The sequence below is a fragment of the Alligator mississippiensis genome, chromosome 2, assembly GCF_030867095.1.
Source record: "Alligator mississippiensis isolate rAllMis1 chromosome 2, rAllMis1, whole genome shotgun sequence".
Classification (NCBI taxonomy): Eukaryota; Metazoa; Chordata; order Crocodylia; family Alligatoridae; genus Alligator; species Alligator mississippiensis.
The window spans coordinates 119,107,873-119,130,044 of NC_081825.1; the positions used below are offsets into that span (position 1 = coordinate 119,107,873).

The 22,172-nt window shown below is 45.0% G+C and overlaps 1 protein-coding gene across 4 annotated transcripts in view; it reads left to right on the top strand.

Annotated features, from left to right (window-relative positions):
• The window catches only part of INTU (inturned planar cell polarity protein), a 94,021-nt gene extending 85,882 nt beyond the window's left edge, over positions 1-8,139 (top strand). For 2 of the 4 annotated variants that reach the window (XM_019494774.2, XM_014596220.3), the window contains exons 15-16: positions 5,348-5,505; positions 7,231-8,139. In XM_019494774.2, the coding sequence (XP_019350319.1) occupies positions 5,348-5,505; positions 7,231-7,342 (270 nt within the window). In that variant the 3' untranslated portion in view covers positions 7,343-8,139. Of the gene's footprint in view, positions 1-1,528; positions 1,605-5,347; positions 5,506-7,230 lie in introns of those variants that run through there. The other 2 variants (XR_002092575.2, XM_019494777.2) reach the window with 1 other exon arrangement.
• The last annotated feature ends 14,033 nt before the right edge of the window (positions 8,140-22,172 follow it).

Below are 22,172 nucleotides of genomic sequence, written 5' to 3' on the forward strand. Positions count from 1 at the left end.
TACTAGTTAAGGCACTGTCTCCCTGCCTCGTACGGTCATAGTTGCCAGAAAGGGCTGCGCAACTGTGATGATACTTTTCTGTGCTGTAAATCTAGAGAGGGCTGTAGAACATGTGCTTTATGGTGTTTCCTGCATTAGAGTTTGAATCAGCCTAAAATGGGTAGGAGCTGTCTCATGCTGTGCAGCTCTTTCTGGTCCAGCACCCCCATGGCTTCTACTGCACACAGAAACAGTCACTGCCCCCACGGCATCCCACCTGAGAACCACTGCTGTAGGTGAATTACATATAAAATAAAAATGGGTGGAAACTGGCAAAGTATTCTTTTGGTGAGGAATCTTTGCTACCAAAAAATCCCTCCCCAAAAGAATACTCTGCCACTCTCCACCCATTTAATTTAGAGGGATATTAAGTTAGGAGTGCCTCAGTTAATCACAGCTGCCATGATCATACAAGGCAGGGAGGCAGTGCCATAGGAAAAGTGATTTTTTTGCCATGGTTTTGGTGTAAAGCCCCAATGAAGACTAATGGCCAGGCCCATTTGTGAGTGTTTACATCTGGAATATTTAAAAAATAATTTAACGTTTGATTAGCAATTGAGTTTTTACTTGATATGCAATTCACCTACAGCAGTGGTTCTTAGGTGGGATGCCGTGGGGGCAGTGACTATGTAAAACTGCCCTGCATGCTTCCCCTGCATTAATGCTGCCTAATCAGTCTAAAGAGGCAACAAAGCTGCCTTGAGCTATGCAACTCTTTCTCGTCTGTCCCTTGCCACACTTCTCGCAGAACTGGACATGGGTCAAACTGTCCCATCCACTTCTGTTTGCAATAGGAGCCAGGGGGGTGCTGGACCAGAAAGAGATCTGCAGCATGAGGCAGCTCCTGCATGTTTTAAGCTGATTAGAGCTCTAATGCAGGAAAGAACACAGTCTAGGCTCTCTAGACTTTGCAGCACAGAGAAGTATCATCACAGTTGCACTGCCCTTTCTGACATCTGAACCCTGCTGAGAAGCACCAAGGAAAGCCAAAGCAGCACAAGCAAGCATTTCTCAGCTAGGGATACCACTGCATTCAAAAAAGCAGGGGCGGGGTGCTCTGACCCAGAAAGTCTAAATGGATGAATGCCATACCTAGCATGAGATTTTTTGGCTTAAGAGCAGACACTACAACCTGTATTAATTTTCATTTGCTGTGTGGCTGATTTATTTGTGCCACTGTCAGTCATTACTGACTTTGAACCAAATTAATACATGAGGAAAAAGCAGCTCCAAGGTATTGAAGTCCTGGCAGTCCCTCACCTGGTAGTCTGTCATTTAACACTTATAAATGATGAGGAACAGAAAGTAATGGTACAAACTAAATGCATATAGTTTGAAAGTAGTGCTTCTGTTGTTTAGTTTCTAGTTTGAGGGTGTGAAGGATATATGCCAAAGAAGTAATTTCCAATTGGACTGCTGCTCCTCATGTGTCCACTTGGACTTTTTAAGGCCTAGAAAAATGAATGAATAGCTTGGATTGTTCTTTCAGCTTTACATGGAACTGGCTGTGCTGCCTGGAATCTAGGCCATGAATCGTAATGCACCTACCATTGTTACTTCTGTAGGTAGGTATGGAAATGTAAAAGCATGCAGAGATGGCAACTGAAGGGACAATTTAAAAAAAAAAAAAAAAAAAGACAAGCCCAGAAAACTTGTAAATTCAAATGGACTTTGATCACTGCTGGCAAATATACAAGTTTTCAGTTTTAGTCTAAATCAGACATACCTGGGTAAAGAAACCATTGACACATGCTTAGGCATTTCCAGGTGCATCTAATAAAAAGTGGAAACTCATGCATGAAAGTGAAAATGTCTGTTTAGGCCACAGCCAGCTCAAACCTTCCTGCTGCTTTAGACATATGTCAGCATAGTGGATACCAACTGAGTTCATGCTACCCTGGAGATCAAAAACTAACTGAATATGCTCTGGAGACGAGAGATTTACTTGTGGAGGAGAGTCAGAGATGCCTGAATAAACCAATTCTGTAATATCTCAGGGCTGAATAATTAGACTATTACCTGTTAGAAAATTTTAGGACAGATTTTGAGAGTTTAGTCCAACAACTTATGCTGTTACTGGCAGCTTGCCATTTGGAAAGCTGTGGATTCGGAGGACTGTTGTATAGGGCTTTCCTCCCACAATGCGTGATAGATAACTGTGATGCACAGAAATGTACCATCACATGCCATGACCTTTTGAGATCAATTAAACCTTGTCGTGGCTTGGGTCTTTGCAGAGATGATTCAAAATGACTACAGTCAAACTGATTAATAATTTATTTTTAGTCATTTTCTGGAAACTGAAAAGTCACTATGGTTTATATTGAAAAATCATGATGGTTTATGTATTCTGAATGTATGAAGAAATTTAGACTAAGTGGTGGCCTGGGGAAAAATAAACATTTAATCCAGAAACCCTAAGTGTGTACCAAACTGTTTATGACAAGCAACTTAAGACTCGCATTCATTTTACTTGCTGAAGAAAGAGAAAGACGTATTATGATTTGTCCTTGAAAGTGAAAGGGAAAAAGCTTTTAATGCATATGAAAGTGAAGAACTGATAGCCCACATAACTCTGCCAGTACAGTGACTGATTCCTCATGACTTCCCTGCTCATTTAGTTTTGGGTATTTTCTGAATGAGGAATGTATATCATATCCAGGTATGATGGGAAAATAACAACTGGAGAATTAGATGAGACCATTGCACTCACTTTATTTTGACTGAATCATTTTGAAATCTAGATAAGAAAGATTGATGTATTCCTTAAATCTATGAAGTAGCAACATTACCATGAATGAACTGTGAAGGGAAATTCTCTGCAGAATTTTAGGGAAGGGCTGGCTCTAAAGTTGCATGCTGTAGCATTCGCTCTTCACTTTATTTTTAGTGGGTTGTACCTCTGAAGCTTGCTTTGTCCCTTCTATGTAGCAGCATATTTTGAGAGATTAAAAAGCCATTTCTCACACATTGAATAGAACAGCTGGGATTCCTTTAGCACCCTGCTCTTGCTTCACACTTTGCAAATGGATATTAGATAGTTACTGTGATATTCTTCACTATTTTGCCTGTTTTCCTCCTCAGCCGTAAAAGCTAAGTATCTCCCCACCCTGCTGGCACACCCATACTACAGCCAGTTTAAAAACATTGTTGTTGTCTGCCTCAGCCAGGCCAAAAGGCCATCTCTCTATCCTTCTTTCCAAGGGGGAGGATTCTTCCTCACTTTCTCTTTAAGTTTGAAATAGCAGTTCCTTGTAAGATTTTAGTGGAACAGGAAATTTCCCAAGATAGCATTTTGATAGCTATGATATTATAGACTGAAGAAGAGCGCTGCTCAAAGAGGACTCTGTTTTGGTTTCTGCTCACTTCATTACATTTTGTTAAGACATGTAGTGTGGAACCTTATTTCACTTTACATGCCATTTAGGTATGTATGTGATAGCATAACTGTAATAGTTTTTGGCGCTTACACAGAGTTTGTAGTTTGGCTCTGGTCACTTAAACCTGCACATATCCACTGAGCATGGACAGATATGCAGCTGTATATGGTTACTTGCATACATGCGAGGCTAGGGAAGTTCTGAAATTTTAGCTGAGCAAAAATCTATGTAGGTGTGGAGCAAAGGACACTGCCATGTTTTAAGCCCATTAGCTTCAGGGCTAAGATGCTTGTCCCAGGAGCAGGAGATCCAGGTTCTAGGTACCACCCTGCCATGTGGAAGAGTTTGAACCTGCATCTTTTCATTCCTAGCAAAGTGCTCAAACCGTATTTTAGACCTTATCCAGATCCTTCCTCAGCCCTCCTCTTAAAGCCAGTCTACTGGATAGCCAGAAAGGGAGAGGCAGAACCAGTAAGTAGCCAGTAAGCCAAAGGGTATGTAACTCGGTAATGTTATTCCCTTCCATACAAGGTTATGTAATTCATGTTCCTTTGCATGGAAGGGAATCTTGGGGCCTTAGTGCAGTATGGTAGTGTGAGAGTGATGGTGTACTTGTAGTTATTGAGATCTGTCTTTATTCCAGCAATACAGTTGGACCAATAAGGTATCACCCAAAAATCCTGGTCTCTCCATGCAGTATGATGGAGAGTTAACAGATTGAATTTTATTAGTAGATGTTTAGGATTGTGAATCCAAAAAGATGACAAAGCCAGTAGGGAAATACAAATCGCCCAAGCAAGGGACTAACACTAGAGGGATGAGGGTGAGGAGGGGAATGCAACTAGGTTACAGAAAATACAATGTTAGCCAACTAAGCCCGGGGGTGGGGGAAGGGGAGGGAGGGGGTTCGCAACACAGAGAGGAAGAAGATAGATGCACACAAACCCATACAATGGTCCACAGTGGTGGAGGAAGTAGGTCAAAGAAAGTGTCTCAGTCCATATAGTCTCATCGCGGGGGTCCTCTTTGGGTGGAGTGGGGTCGTCTGTTGCTGAAGAATCCTCTCGAAGTGAAGTCCATCTGGTGCTTTCACTAAGCTTTCAGGGAAAACAAATCATAAAGGCTAGGGACAGAAATTAGATGTAAACTGGTATAAGTGATTGAAAATCTGCTCATATCTGTATCACATTAGAAGTTCAGTGCACATAAACCACTTTCAAAAAGGCTGAAACCAGTTTAAGATTAACCTGGATGGATGTAGTATCAGACCTAACTGATTTTTAGGTTAAAATCAGTCCCAGATACTCTCCAGATTCAAATCAACTCAGTCCACCAGCATCCCAGGAAGTTTTTTAACCCCTCCCCACTGCACAACCTCCGCCTTCCTCCCTTGTAGGGTAGGTGGGCTAGTCTTGGCCCAAGCTTTCTGCCCCAGCTGAGCAGAGAGGTGTGCTCTGGCACCCCCTGGCTTCTGGCCTGAGCCACTGCAGGCATGTGGCTGAATTTCTGGAATAAAAAATGAATATCTTTTCACTTGCTTATTGGTTTAGTCTGTGCAGTTTAGACTAACCTGCAAAGATTGAATCAATTCAGCCTTGGGCTTTTTTGACTGTGCTTAGCCAAAAGGAAGTTGTATCCCTCCAGTACTCGTAGCAATGTAAGAAAGCCCAACAGTACCAGACTAACAAAACAATGGATAGCTACTTCCTGGAGAGGGGTGGGGGAAGAAGAGAAATCATATGCAAGCATATGACTTTTAACCTTCCCAGTCTTGCTTTTACAGGGTATCATAATTGTGATCTCTGGATCATTCAACACAGCGCAAGTAATTTACTCGCTCTTCTCAATGCTTTACCCTGTAGTTTCATTATCCTGTTTACCTCCCAAAAAATTCATACTCTAGTAACTTTTTATTTGCTCTTTTACAGAAAAAGAAGAGGGAAGGCATTGGAACCAGCTCACTGCCCAGCAAGGCAAATTCTGACTTGGATTTAGTGAGAGAACATGGCATTTTGTTTGAATGTTCCCCTGATAACTGGACGGACCAAAAGAAACCACCACCAACTATGACTTACTGGGTTGTAGGGTAAGTAATGTATTTACTCAGATTTATATTAGATGCATGTGTCCACCTCACAGCTTTCTGTAGTACTCACTGTATCTGTGTGTTCTGCATTGTGGTATCCTGTGTTTTCTTTGGCTGTCTCTGAAACCATCAAACCTCTCAGCTGTATTATGCTCCTCTCACACAACTCTTATTCAGTGGTATGGGGAAGAAAAAGATAGAAATGTACAAAACTAAGAGAAGGAGAGAGATTAAGTCAGGTTTTTTCCTCTAAGAAATCCTTTTGAGTTGATTTTCTCATTAATTTCTAGGAGTACTGTCCTTTCTGCACAATTATCTCATGTTACTTTGGCACCAAACAGTTCTCAAAAGTAAATGTCAAACACCCAGAATAAGGATCATTCTTAAAAAAACAAAGAAAACTATAGTGGTAAAAATAAGTTCTACTGCAACTTGAACTCTTACAACTTTGGAAAACTATGCAGTTGTTTCGGTCCAGAGCATTAGGCCACCACTTATCTTGCATCACTCTTCTCCCATCTTTTTTAGCACTGCCTTTCTGGTCTGTATTACAGCTCGAGTGATGAGAAAGGTTCAAGCTCAGTCCATCAACAGTACTTGACCTTCTTCTGTTTCCAACATTCTGTCTTCAATCTCCTTACTAGACAAAAAAGAAAGGAAGACAAAATGTTCCAAGAGCTGGAAGGACTGACATACATACTGATCCATTCTTCCCCCACGCAAGCAGCAAACTATTTACAGGCATGGGATCAAATGAGTGTTTAATCACTATGTTTGATTGACACACTGAACTTTTGCTGAGCATTTGAGCTGTAATACTGATTGTAAAGGGTGTTGCTGCAGGTACTTCAGGATAAGACCACAGAAACCACATTACCAAAGCACATTTCCATATGTGAGATAAGACCCCACTCCTAATATATTTAGGGCGAACGTCACCATAAAAATAATCAATTTAGCCTCCAATCATCATTTTTTTTTTTAAATGGTATTTTTTGAACTACCCTCGTCTTTAGAACAGAGTATGCCAGTTTTTAGTTTACTCAGTTATCCTTCAACTCAAATGTCTTAAGATGAATAGACAAATGGCTGTACGTAACTACAGTATGTATGCCTTGACAATACTGCTGTTAGGACAGGAAAGGCTAAAATCCTGAGATCTGCTTCACATGTTTATGGAATCTTTAAGAAAAGTTTTCATTTTCCAGTCTCAGCATGATCAAATGACATGTGACACCAAGTGCAATCCAATATTACTTGGGGAGAAAACTACTGTAGTCGCATATTAATAACCTTATTGTTTAGGTTCCCTCCCTGTAGGCAACCACAGAGCTGGTGTGTAGGAAAGCACCTGCCGAAAGAAACAGTATTAATTTTTAAAAGATGTGAATAGTGTAGCTTTCCTCCCAAGTACCCTTGTGAGTGAAGCCTGAGAATAAGGAGTCATGGAAAACTGCAGAGAAAGCAGTATGGGTGAAGGTATACAAAACCTGAAAAAGTTTTGTACTCTTCAATCTTAAAGGCAAGTGAGTGGAAATTAAACTTAAATTGTTTTGAATAGCTAATAGATAACGATCAGGTGATGTAGAGGAGGGCTGTAGACATTGGCCATTAGCTTTACTCTACAGTTGTTTTCAGTTTGTTATAGAAACCTCATAAAATATGGAATTTCTAAAACAGGAAACAAACACCTCCTCCTGACACTGGAATTTTGTTTTTCTCTAGGAGACTCTTCCTACATCCAAAACCTCAGGAGTTTTATGTCTGTTTTCATGACTCAGTCACAGAGGTTGCTGTTGAACTGGCGTTTAAGCTGTCCTTTGGCTTAGCTATATAGATGTATTTCCTGACCCTGCAGCAGTCCTGAGCTGTGCTGAAATCTCTCTAAAGTACTTTAATCTAAACAGAAATGAATTAAGTCATGATGCCCTTCTGTGAGTACTTTGAAGTTCTTTAAAAAAAAGAAAAGAAAAAGAACTGGCTCTCTGTTAAACAAAGAAGTAACATTTCAGTGCTGATGTATAACATCAACTGCATATGGAAAGAGGTTTTCCTGAGCACGAAAAACCATCTTTTTTTATATACAATCAAATGAATCATGATGAATAAAGATTGCAGTTTTACTGCATAGAAACATTAGCATGTTGTGTACATTACAGTAATGTCCAATATGAAATATAAGGTAAAAGATATTACACTTGATATGCTGTCTCAGTATTTGGCAATCAGTGATGGAAAAAGAAACTTCTTCAGTAATTAAGCTCATGCAGCTTTGAAGGCATGAAAATTCCTGGACATTTCAGTACTTCTCTTAATAAAATGAAGGGAAAATCTACAACCAAGTGGCGTTGAGATGTGCAAAATTAGCAGGTTATCTGTATTCTGCTCTTCCACAATCAAGAGCTGTTGTGCTGTTAATATGTTAGTAGATTTCATGAATGGTACCATTAAAAAAGTACAACATTGCCATAAAACAGACTGGATCTTTATGAAGTGATAGAAAATAAGAATGTGTATGTAAAAAGGCATTAGTTGATACTTTTGTTTCTCAAAACTATGCATGAACCTAATTATTTTTATATTATTTTGATGGTTTTTAATAAAGAAATATGTATATTTATAAGATGAAAACAATGTGTACTGTCTTCATTTTCTTATATTTACTTATGTTTTCTATTTGTCACATTAGGCAATATTTACAACTAGTTAGTCCTGTTACAATTTGCTGACTTTTGTTTTTTGGGTTTTTTTTTAAATAAATTGGTTGTTACAGGTTGGTTCATAGGAGGTAAAGAAAAGTGAACAAATAAATTAGAGAACTCCTACCAAATCCATCTTTCCTGCAGACTGCTATAAAATGTGTAATCTAAAAGCTAAACTGTTTTCAATAGCTTTCTTACTAGCTGTTTTAATTTAGAACAAACATTTGTGGGTCCTTTTTATTCTCTCCTCCCTCCCTAGATAACATATACAAGTATAAATACTTGTATATACTTGTATTATGATGCTACCTGAAGGGCCAGCATTAATCACATTCTGTCAATGGCTGAACAGTTCTTTTTGGGGTTCTGCCATCACTGATTGCTTTTCATGGTTCAGCCAGCAAGAGAAAGCAGGGTGATCAAATCAAGCCTGTTCAAATTTGTATCTAGTTCTGGGACACTACATTGAGAAGGATATGGAGAAACTGGAGAGTGATGAAATGATAAAAAGGTTGCAATGCAAGCCATATGAAGAAAATTTGAACAAACTAGGTATGTTTACTTTAGAGAGAGAGAGATTAAGGGGGGACATGATAGCATATTTGAAAAGCTGCCAAAAAGGGAGAAAACTTGGGAGGGAGAAAAATTGGTCTCCCTGGTCAGAGGGCAGGGCATAAAACCATAGGTTTAAACTACAAAAAAGAGAAAATCTCAGGGAGGAAAAAAACTTCTTAACTTTAAGAACAGGACAGTGGAGCAAGGTGCCTAGGTGAGTTGTGGAATCTCCTTTATCAATGGTTTTCAAGAAGAGGTTGGATGGTTTAGGAGATATGAATTCTGCCTCTGTGGAGGGGGTTGAATTAGATTAACTTAGATGTGCCTTCTAACTCTAGATTTTAGTAGTATGGTTCATAGGAACATAGGAAAGTAGAAGGGACTTCATAAGGTCATCTAAGTCTAGACCCCTACTCAAAGCAGGATCATCCCTAATTAAGTCCTAGTGCCCTTCTGTGTGTACTTTGAAGTTCTTTTTGTTTAACAAAAATAAAAAACTGGCTCATGGACTAACTCTGTTAAACAAAGAAGTAGCACTTTGGTGCTAATGTATAACATCAACTGCATATGGAACAAAGTTTTCCTGAGCATGAAAAACCATTGTTTTTACATACAGTCAAATGAATCATGATGAATAAAGATTGCAGTTTTACTGCATAGAAACATTAGCATCTCAGCCAAGTGTCTGTCTAACCTACTCTTGAAGATGTCCATGGATTGAGATTACACAACTTCTCTAGGTCCCCAGTTCCAATGCTTGACCAACCTGAGTCAGGAAGTTCTTTCTAATCTCCAACTTAAGTTTCCTCTACTGCAGCTTGAGTCCATTGCTCCTAGTCCTGTTCCCTTCCAAAGAAAAAAGTCTGTCTCCATCCTCTCCATAATCACCCTCCAGGTATTTTAAGACTTATCAAATCTCTTGTCCATCTTCTACACACTAAATAACCCTGGCGTTTTCAGCTTTTCATCATTAGTTATGCTACCCAGGCCCTTAATCTTTTTCATTGCTCTGCCCAGGACTCTTTCAAAAACAGTCCATATTCTTGAATCATTGGGCCCAAAACTGGGTGCATGTTCCAGGTGAGGTCTCACCAGTGCTGAGTAGAATGGAAGAATCATTTCCCTTGATTTGCACATAATACAACACAGCATACTGTTGACCTTTTTTTGCAACAAGAGCACGCTGTTGGTTCATGTTCACCTTATGGTCCTCTAGCTTCCAGGTTATTTTCTGCAGTACTGCAGCCTATGTATTCATTCCTCAGTCTGTGTTTGTACATCAATAATTCTATTCCAAGTATAGGAATTGGCACTTATCCTTGTTGAATCCCATCTGATTGACTGCAGACAACTTTTCCAATCTATCCAGGTCATTCTGGATCCTAGCCCTGCCCTCCCCAGTGTCTGCAATCCACCCAATTTAGCATCTTGTGCAAATTTGCTAAGCATGCACTCAATCCCATCATCATTAATGAAGATTTTGAACAGTACCAGACCCAGGACAGACACCTGAAGAACCCTTTTTGATATCTCCTCACAATTAGACATGGAGCCATTGATGATTACTTGTTGAGTATGATGATCCATCCACTTATGAATCCATGCTGTGGTGCTTTTATCTAAGCTGTTTCCTTAGCTTGTTAATGAAATGTCATGGGAGACAGAAGGCTGGATAAGTCTTGGCAATGTTTCCATGACATCTTGCATGCAGACTCTTGGCAATCATCCAAACCAATAAGTCAGGGTGGCAGATGGATGCTTCCATACCCTGCAGAAAGGAATTGCCAACCACCATTACCTATTGCTTCCTCCTGGCAGCAGAAGTCTCGATCTTATTTCTGCTAGGGGAATATGGTATGGCCTCTCCACCTCTGGATTGGGGTCTGATGCCAGGACTTCATATCTGTTCTTCATCTAGACAACCACAGGTTCAGAAGAGGCTTTTCTGTTGCTACAGGTGACAAACTGCCAACTTTTGTCTTCCAGTGCCCTCTTTACCTGTCCCTCTTCATGATGCTGGAGGTCTCTGTGCATTGAGTCAATGAAAGTGTCATGCTTGCAAATACTTCTGATCCTGTCCACCACCTCCTGCAGCTCCTTTACCTGATTTCTGAGAGAATCTACTACAAGACACCTCATACTGCAAGCACACCCCCACTTGGCTGTCCCTGTCCAGGATATACAGGCCACAGGCTCTGCAAACCTGGCCAGAACTTAGGTGGAAGCCTCAGTGGTCGGTGGCTGTAACTAGACAGAGCTCACGCAGGTGCCAGATGAGGAAGAGCTGGCAGTGGCAGGGGCTTTGGCATTGCAACATCTTTGAGCCACCCTGATGATTCTCTGGCAAGTTTCTCATTCCTTATCTACTAGTATTCCTAAAGAATTCCCTCTTCCTCCCTTACCTGCCTCCACTCAGCAAGTTTACAGTAAAAAAAGAAATAGTCTAGGCAAACTCCCTACTTGGACTCCCCTGTTCACTGGTCCTGTATTGCTGACTTCTAGCAAGCCTGGCTGTAAAAGAAGCATTTTCCTGTTCACATTGCAGTCAGCTCAATCAGTTGCTGGGTTTGAGAGCTCCTCTGCTCATTTCTCCAAACAATCCTTCAAAATGAAGGGTTGAAGCTACACCACTGCAGCAAACTGAAGCTACAAGCCAGGTACTCACCAGTACTCACAAACCCTCTCCCCCAGGCAACTATGGCTTCCTACTCCTCTCCCAAGCAGGCAGCTCACTCAAACTCTCCTGTTTGCTGTCATGTTAGCTGGTCCATCGTCACTTGCTTCTTTAATGGTTGCACAATTAAGCTGAAGTTAAAATGGGTAAGAAAACAAAGGAAGACTGATTTGCAGAAAATCACACTTAAGGTGTTTCAAAATGGGAAATTCAGATCTAAGGTAGACAAAAATGTGAGGTCATTTGGAAGATTTTGATCTATACTCCATATGTACAAAATGGTGGGCAGTATAATATGAAATTGACTGTATATGTGAAATATTTACAATTCTGCTGACATTTGTCAGCACTTAGAAAAAGTAAAGTGCTATAGGACTACTTGGTATTAAAATGAGGGATTTTGCAGTCACTGCTGAACTTCTTCCTGCCTGAAACAGCCCAGGTATTGAAGGTGAACATACATGCAAATAAATGCACACTTCAAAGAAACAAGGTGGGGAATGTAGTAGTAAAGTCACTAAATCAGTCCATAATTACTTCAGTTGCTGATACCCAGAGGGGTTTCAGAGTATCACAACAAGCCCTGCATCCCTGCACCCCAGAGTCCTGGCATTGGTCAAGTGAGCTGTGGGGCACTTCCAGCTTGGCATGGAGGTGGGGAAAATGTCCCTCCATCATTCCAACCCAATCAGGCCTCCTGCCTCAGCCCTCTGGCTGTAATCCCTGGGGCTACAACTAACCAAGCCCACAGCTCTCCACACTCCAAACCTCCAGGCTACACAGAAACAAGCTGATGTCCCCAATACCTCCCATCCTGTAGGCCAGTTAACTGCATTCTCTAAAGATTTTACAATATTGCCAATAAGCAAGCTACACCCAAAGGGACAGGAAGGAAGAGGGAAAAAACAGACCAGCACTGGTATCAGCATAGGACCAGTGTCCAACACTCCAAGGCAGGAAATGGAGTGGGACTAAGATATAACAGTTAAGGAATGGAGGGTAACTAAAGAGGAAACCGCAAGGACCAGGAAACAGCAGAAGGGATAGGAGGCAGGACTAGCAGATGATGCACCAAAGGCCCTAAAGCAGGACTAGGTAGCAACAGACATGAAGCAGAGCATGACAGACCAAGTGAGTACAGATTAAAGGGGTCAGAGTAGGCAAAGACACCAGGAGAACAGACACAGTAGGAAACAGAAGTTAAGGGAGACAAGCCAAGGGGGGAAAGAAGGAAGAGGGAGACAAGAAGACAGCATAAAGAATGCCTGGGGAAAGGGGACTGCAGACAACACAGGGAAGTGAAGGAGGAGGGTGAAGGAGCCCACAAGCTAGGGGTCCACACAAAGCAGCAGCATGCAACATGGTGGGGTGGGGGGAACAGAATTGATTGTGAGAAGCAGATGCAGCTAAATGAAGTGCCCAAGTGCCTTTGTTAAAGGAGACATTGTCAGACTGTTGCTGGTTGGGACTGGCAGGACTCCCACAGGCTAAGTTAAGGCCACAGGTAGGTTGGACTTTTGAAGACAGGGTTAAGCCAGGTGGATGCGCACGTCCTACAGCTACAGGGAGGTGCTAGGAGAGGAGGGTTTTCTGTGCACTGTCTTGCCACCTGTGCCATTAGCTAAGCTTTTAGAGCCCAGTGTTCCCCAGCCATATAGCCGAAGAATTTCCTCATTCTCCAGTACTAAGGGTGCTTACACAACCATTTTCCACATGATTGGGTCTCAAAGCGCTCTACAGCCATGACATAACACAGGGGTCGGCAACCCCCAGCACGTGTGCCAAGCATGGCATACAAGGCCATTTTCCTCGGCATGTGTTGGGGCCAGAGAGGCAGCAGCTGTTTGCAGCCTCCCAGCTGCAGCTGCCCCAGCTCTGAGTAGCTGCTGCCAGCCGGGAGCCTGGCTGTTCTCAGCAGGAAGCTGGGAGACTGCAAGCCCTGCTGGGAACAGCCCAGGCTCTGTGGCTATCAGCAGCTACCCAGAGCCCAGCTGGCTGCAGGCAGGAGGCTACAAATAGCTGCTGCCTTCCTGGCCCTAGCCCCAATGGGCACAGTGCCAGCACCTGCTGTCTTCCTGGAGCCTGGGAGCCAGGGCCATGGCCAGGAGGGCAGCAGCTGTTTGTAGCCTCCCAGCTGCAGCCGGCCCCAACTCTGGGCAGCTGCTGATAGTCACGGAGCCCGGGCTGCTCCCATGGAAGCCCTGCTGCAAGCAGCCCAGGCTCCGTGGCTATCAGCAGCTACCCAGAACCTGGACAAGCTGCAAATATCTGTTGCCTCTCCGCCCCGGCCCTGGCCCCAGCTGCCCCTCAGACCCAGCTCCAGGGAGACAGAACATACCAGCAGTGCTCCCCTCCCCGCTTCTGCAAAGCAGCACTGGAACCCTGCGCGGCAGGGCACAGCAGGGGGCACAGAAGGCTGCCTGCTCCCTGCTGCCCTGCCACGCTTCCCGTTTGCTTGGGAGCAGCATGGGCAACAGTGCAGGGTTGTGTCCCTCGCTGCTGCCCGCGCCTGCAGGGGAAGTGTGGCAGGGCAGCTGGGAGCAGGCAGCTTTCTGCGCCCCTTCCCCCCCCCCCCCCCCCCCCCGCTGTACCCTGCCACACTGGGTTCCAATGCTGCTTTGCAGAAGCGGTGAGGGGGCATTGCTGGAATGTGCTGCCTCCCCGGAGCCCGGGTCCGGAGCTGGGAGGCAGCTGGGGCTGGGGTGGAGGGGCAGCAGACATTTGCAGCTGGCCCAGGTTCGGGGTAGCTGTTGATGGCCATGGAGCCCATGCTGGGGGGCAGGGGGTATGAGCAGGGCTGGGGGCAGGGGCTTTGGGTGGGGGGCACAGGGCAGTAGGGCTGGGGGGGCAGGGGCTTTGGGTGGGGGGCAAGGGGCACAAGCAGGGCATCTTGCCATATACCTCCTGCCCTCATTTTGTTTTTCTGGCATGCCGACACTCCGGCACTTCCAAGGTAGGCATTGTGGGGGGTTTTGGCACTCCGGCCAAAAAATATTGCCTAACCCTGACATAGCACATGCATGGCTTCAGAGCTTGTTTAAAATGGCCGATCACATGAAAAACAAACCCTTGTCAAATCAGCTATTAGCTGAAAGCAATATGGAACAGAGTACCTTGGGGAACTTGTGTTCCCTCAAGGCTTAGGGCTTTTGGCTAAGATCAAGTGTATTCCCTTTGTGGGGCTGAGCAGGCAGCTGCGAGCCAGATGCTGGCGGGGGGGGTGGGGTGGAATCAAGCCTCCTTGCCTTGTGCCCCCCACCAGCAAACCTGGCTGGGGTATTGGGGGGGAGCTAGGCTGGGCCCACGAGATGAGGGCTCCATGCTATCCCATACCCCCTCCAGCTAGGCAAAACCCAGCTGGCAGAGGCTGTTGCCACTGTCAAGAGGCCCAAGTGGGGGAAGGGAGCTCCTGCTCACTTCATGGGCCCAACCTGACTCTCCCACAGTACCCCACGCAGGGTAGCCAAGGGGGAGCATGAGACAAGGAGGCTCCGTTCCACCCTTCTCTCCCCACCACCTCCAGCTCTGGCCAGGCAAAGCCCAGCCAGCAGCTGCCTGCTGCCCCCCACCCACCTCCCAGGCTCAAGCCCGCCAACCCAACTTTGCCAACAACAGGCAAACAGTGTAAAGCCCCATGATTTCAACTGCAGTTCCTGAACGTTTGTAGGCAGCCCAAGACTTATACTAGCTCATGCAACTCCAGCAGCCTCAGGCACAAGAGCCCTCTACCAGGCCAACCACATGGTATGGCTGCAAGAGATGACAGTTTCAAGTGGGAGACAGGGAGGACACAGGAACAACCCAGGGAGGAAGGAAGAGTGGCAGAGGTGGTGGCAAAACAGAACAGCAGACCAGGAAGAGAACCACAGTAGGAGGAAGGAACAGGAGACAGGCAGAAGGGAAATGAAAAGGGAAGGACAGAAATTGGGTTGAAACACAAGACATGGAATAGGTAGGACCTGAGAGCAAGAAGAAAAAGAGGAAGGCAAAGGAAGAAGTGATAGACCAAGCAGGAGTGGAAAACAAGACAGGGGGGTTTAATTATCCCATAACAACTGACTGGGGGTGGGGAGAAGTGCAACAGGAACAGGAGCACATGGACACAAAAGAGATGTGACAGAACAGAACAGGACAGAGGTACAAGAGCCAAGGAGAGAAGTGAGGAAGGGCCAGGGAACTCCAAGTTTAAGTCATCAGGTAGGATGGACCTCAGAGGACAAAGCAGGTGAAGGGGACAACTGAGAAGGAGCAACCTGAGCGAAAGGGGAAGGGAAGAGACAAAGGACAAACGGGGCACTTCCAGAAGAAATAGGTGAATTCAGTCCAGCAGATTACAGAACTAGTGAAGAAGAAGTTAAAGAAAGGATGATGAATCAAAGGAAGAAGAGACAGTGAAAGAGAAGACAGGACCAGGGGAGAAAGAAAGAGGAATAGGTACAACTGACCCCAAACTAGGCTTTACTGATAACAACTAGCCAAGCCAGGTCCACCCATTAGAATCCTTAAATTACACCTAACCAAGGGACCCTGTATACCAGAGCTAAGCCACATCCAACAAGGTGGAATCCTCCACCTAATCCAAGGCCACAAAAGGGAGGAGGAGGGGAAAAGAAGAGGGCAGGACTAGAATCAAGATAAGACCAGGAGCTGACAAAGACAGGCTATGAGGCAAAACTATGGAGTCAAGAAAGCAAAGTGAGGCAGGAAGGGGTGGGATCAGGAAGTAGCGAGAGGGTTCATGAGGTAGGATTGATAGATAATGCACCAAGAGAGGACCAAAGCAGGACTAGGAGACAGCAGACCTGAAAACAGAAGAGTGGGACAGGGAGGAAGAGGCATGATATGACAAGGGTCAGGCTGGGCTATGATGCCAGAGAAGACCAGCAAGGGAAGCAAGGAGAAAAGGAAACCACAGGGATGACAAACTGAGATGGAAAAGGAGGAAGGAGTACACAAACATCAAGGTAGCGAGAACACCTGGAAGATGAGAATGGGAACTGCAGATAAAACAGGAAATAAAGGGAGAGGTAAGAGACCAAAAGTCCAGAAAGTAGGGCTGGACAGACCAAGAGGCAGCATGACGCAGAATGGACCAGGCAGGACCCTGGGGCTGCCTGAGCTGGCTCATGCGTTAGTCGTGAAGACTGGAGAAAGTCTGAGACTGTGTTGATGGTTGAGGCTGAAAGGGCTCATGCAGGCCATGTCAAAGGGTACAGGTAGGTTAGGCTCTGAGGACAGGGATAGGGCAGGTGGATGCTTATGTCCCACAGCTAAGGGAGAAGTGTATAGAACAGGCATTATCACCACTGTCCTCAAAGGGCTCTGCCTACCCATGCTCTTCACTTAGCTCTTGGAGCCCTGCCCTCAGCAGCCATCATCTGGGCCCAAAACTTACCCCACTCTCCATCACTAAAACTTAAGCTAGCACAGGCTCCTCCAGCAGCCTCAGGCACAGCCACAAAAAATCGTCTGCTATCAGCTTTGATGGAGATGAGGCACTAACACATGAAGAGAGAGAGGTCACAGAAACAATAGACTAGGAGAAGAAGAGACACAGAGATGGCAACGAACAGAACTGTAGGGCATGAAGGCAAGTGCAACAGGAGAAGGGGGAGGACGGGACACAAGGAAGAAGTGGACCATGCTAAATGGCGAACAGGAACCGAGCTGAAACATTGAGAGAGGAAGTGAGGTGTGAATAGGAACCAGTGGACAAAGGTACAGCACATCAGGGACAAGGGAAAAAATGTAGGACTGGGAGAACAATAATCAGAACCAGGGAATACAAACCTGTGGGGAATACAGCAGTCAGTAGGATGGACCCAAGGTGGCACTAAGAGGACAACTGAAAAGGGGAGATGCCAAGCAAGAGGGAAGAGAATGGGACCACGAGCAGGGGGCAACAAACTAAGGGAGGAAGCAGGTAGGACCAGGGAACAATAGAATAGGGCAGAAGGGAATGGAGAAAAGCAAGAGAGGCCACAGAGGAGACTAGAGACAGGGCAAGGCAAGACTGGGGAGGACAATGAGGGAGATCAGTGAAGGGAACAACAGTAAAAATTTGTTACATGAGGCAGTAGAGAAGGGACAAGAGGTAGAATCCTCCACCTATTCTAAGCCCATTCAACCCCCTATTTTATCTCGGTCCCTTATCTACCTGAACACCTATCTAAAACCAAACCAGAGTACCCACTCCCTAGGGACCTAGACTGTGCTCAACTAAAAGCAAATTGTACCACATATCGCAAACTGCAGGCCACCGCTAACAAATGAAGCCACACATTCCTTCCCAAGCCCCTAAATGCTAAGCAAATCAGCCACAGGGAATCAAATCAGGCAAATCAGCCTAGCCAAATGCTAGGGAAATCACCAAATTCCCACCCAAACCCCTGGCTGCACCCAATCTATCAAGGGCCCTGAATAAAGCCAAGGCTACAACCACCTATGCCAACTATCCCCAGGGATAAACCTCTGGGATCCTGCCAAGCAAGCAGAGAAAACCACCCACCCCAATGCTGATGCCAGAGATCCCAACACAATTAAATGAATTGGGCTGAGGAAATCTTCTGCATCTCCTATTTAGCCTGTAAGATGCAGCTCTCTCCCCTGCTCCTGCCTGATTTGAGATTAACACAGCTACCTACCTCTCTCTAGAGATCCCAAACACCCTTTCACTTAGGCTATACCCCAACAAGAATCCAGACTAGAGGCCTCTACACCGAACCCATGAAATGTATCAGTTATCCATGCCACCTCCAAGCCCTCATATTGCATCAAAGATGGTAGAAATTTGCACCTGTTTTAAGCTCTGAGGTGCAGCCAACCCATCCTTGCCCTCTTATGTGCACCCAACCACAGAGAGCAGTCAAACTAACTAGGCTCCAACCATGCAAATTTTAACCCATCAAGCCAGGACTCTGCTGCCTTCCTAAGCACCACACCAAATATTAGTTAGAGAATTGCCTACTCCTCTGGTGCATCCCAACAAGTATAGGACTATAACCCTGTCCCCACTTCAGATCCCAAACCACATCTCACCCAGGCCAACCACTGCCCCATTACCATCACCCAGTTAAGCCAGCCCAATTAATTGCTACAGTCAACAGCCTAGCTCAAACCAGAGATGCCGGCCCAAACCCAAATATCGAAACAAGCCAACCTAGGTCCCCATGCACTAACCAATCAAAGCATTCCATCAGTTAGTTCAGCCCCTTGGCAACCCAGCCCCAGATCTCCATAACCCACCTGAGTAATTGGCACAATCCCAAAAAAGTAGCCTCCTCCCTGAAGACCAAGTTCTAACTCAATCAAATGAGGGCCCCTCTAACAACTAGGCCACAGCCAATTCAACTGCCCCACCTCACCCTACCTTTGCCAAGCCCCCAAGCTGCAAAAAATAAGCCTCATTACCAGACTCTGAACAAAACTCCATGGTGCATCCAACCAATCAAGCCACCTCCCTAGCCTGAACCCCTCAAATCCAACTAATGTGTGCAGAGACTCCAAAGGTTCCTAAGCTGTTCCTTACCCTAGTAGGCTCCAACCCCACACCCTGAGAACAGGGCCTCTCAAGCCTCAAAGCTCACATCTCTGGAATTGCTGAAATACTGCCTCAACACAGCTGCTTTTGCCTGAGTACCCAGGATACCCTACATCTAGTCAGCTCCCCTGCCCCCCCCCCCCACCAACAATTTTCTAACCAAAACAAGATGGCCTGCAATAACACGCAGGCTGAGGCCATCCCAACCAGCCACAACCCAACACTCAGAGCTGCTACCAACACCACCACAACAGGTCATTCACCCTAACCCCCAATTCTAGCCATCTCAGAGCCCAGCCAACCTCTCCCCCTATGGATAAACTCCAACAATCCCACCTAGATCTTCCCAGCTGAAACCCTAAACTGACCTAAGCAAGTCTTCACCAGTACACTCAGTTGGGTGGCACAGACTTCATGTCCCAAGCTGCACGCAGCCAAACCAGGACACCAGAATCTGAAACCAACCTAGCTAGAACACCCACAGCAGCAGCTAACCTAAACAGGCTCCCACCGTACCACTTCAACCAGCCAAGCCAAGAAATCAAACTGCATGCTTTATGGAACACTCCCCCAAGCTCTGCAATGCATCCATCCAAGCCAGGGCTCTAACCCTATGTCAGTCCACAACCTGTACCATCCAAATGACCAACCACCCATCATGTCCAGGTGGCACCCAACCAAGCAAGGCTCCATCTCCCTACCCAAATTTAAAGCTCCGCTCTACCAGAGTTATCCCCACACCTACCCAAACACAAGGACTGAACCAAAGCAAACCAGGGCTCCATCCCCCCAAAACCAAACCAAGCCAGTAGCCAACAGAATCCACCCTCCCCATCTAAATCTCCAAGCTGACCAAACCATGTTGATACCATCCACTACCCCAAAAACCAACATCCCACCTGAACCTCAAGCAGAAACAAGGAAAATCACCAACTATCAAGTATTGGCCTGGAACTTGAGACTTCCTCCTGGCCAACACAGTTGCTATTTCAAACCTGTCACTTTACAGCCAACTACCTTGCCTAGAATAGGCTAGTCTAAAGGCTCCAACAGGGTCTAATCCTCCACCCACCTCTGACACCCAAGTGCCTGGTCAGGGTCAGATGACACTACTTCACCCATATAAATCTCTACTCCAAGCAACAGGGCTCAACCTCACCAAAAATAACCTCATCCTTCCCTCCAGGTTACTCCTCAATTCTGCTCTGATTGACCTCCCAGCTTCTTCACCTGGTTTGCTTCTGGGCTCTGCTCTGTTTCATCTCCCTACCTGCTCCTCCAGCCCCCTTTCTGCTCGATTTCTCAGCTTTTTGACATGGCTCCCAGTGCTGGATTTAGGCTCACTCAATTGCCACTAGCTGCACCACGACACCCCTTTATGCTCGAACCCTCAAACAAATCTATTTTACAGCACTCCTCCAAACTCCCAAGGTGCATCCAACCAAACCAGGGCTTCACCATCCCCAAGCTCAGGCCCCAGGCTGCACCAACAAAACACCCTCTGCCCCTCCTACTTGCAGGATGTTCCCAACCAAACTTTGCACCCCATCCCATGCTACAATAAGAGGCAAAACTCTGAAAGAGAGTTACCCCCAAACTTGCCCAAGCCTAAAACTGGACCAAAAGGCAGGTCCCCAACTGCTAACCCTCTGTACTCTACCAATCCAGGCCTTCTCCCAATCAGGTCAGCCACAATCCACCCAGGCCTGCACCAAACCAAGTGAGAACTCAGGTGCCCCCCCAAGGTGCAAACAGTATCAGGTGGGCCTGTAGCTTCATCTTTTGCCTCTTAATAGCAGTGACGTGATAAGCGATCTTAATATGAGTAACACATATTTTTATAATTTCAATAATAAATAGAATTAAACATTTTTCTTGGGAAATGCTGGGTAAGCTGGATATGCAGAATTTAAACTAACAGTGAAATGCCAATTACACAGTTTAAAGAGAAAACATGTACTGTTGGGACATACAAGGTGCACTTCTGTTACATTTAGAGGAAAATTTTACAAGTAAACAGCTACAAAAATAAACAGATTGTACACTACAACCCTGTTAAGAGGCCCACAAGGCACAAAGACAGGTTTTCACAGAAGCTAGGTATCAACAGTAGGATAACTCAAATATGATGGCTATGCTTAACGAGGGCTCTTCATGCACAGGAAGGGAAAATAGAAAACACACAAGTAGAGCCAAAAAAAAAAAAAAAAGTCATGGATAGACAAACATCTGTAAACTGGTGCACCAGAACAGTGCCAAAGATGAGTTAAGCCCAATACAGCAATAGAGACACAAAAAAAAAACAAAAAACTTTTTCTAGGGGAGCACAGTTTCTGAAGCATCTTAAAAAGGCAAGCCTTTTCCATACAAAGTCATGATGTGATTCAGATTCACACCAATACTGAAGACTGCATTATCTTGATGCCAGTGCATCGCTGCTCTAATTTCAGAACTTGTCTCAGGTACACAGTTATGTTTATGGTATAATATATAATAAATAATTCAGTGCCTAAGCAAAAGTTTAGGGTGTTCAGTAAACAAGGCTAGGTCCCTCATTAATTCAGTAAATCATCAGGAGCCTTAAACATCTAATCAGAAAAAGATTACTTTATAGTAAAACACAATCGTATTCACTACCTGAATTAGGACTAACTTTTGTGGGTATAGCAGCTAAGCACTGAATAAATAGAAAAGAAAAACTGCAGTGATGGATCAATACAAGCACAGGCACGCTCTCTCACTTAACAGTCATCCTGCTTCTCTGGCCTGCAATCAGGGATATTCCAAGACAAGATGCTATACCAAAACTTTCCTGGTTGCCTATTTACTGAATACTGTCCTCCCTAAATGTCCTATCCCCCACTAGATTCACAGGATAATGCAGACATGTACTGTAATAATTGGGGTTGGACACATAGCTTGACCATTTTGTAGAAGACAGCAGAAATCTTACAGCTAAGATTTTAAATATAATACTTCTGGTTTTCCTATCAGTTCTAATACCAATGCAGTGCAAGTCTGTCTTCCTGCAATGAATGCTGCCCTCGAGTGGCCCTAATGTGTTAGAACTGCTTGAGTAGGCCTGATCATAACACCGTTTCATAGCTGCTGCAGACAGCAGTTCCATTGTAGCCTTCTAATATATAAAGCTTTTTCTACAAGGAAAATAAATTGAGGAGGAGATATTCAGGCCACA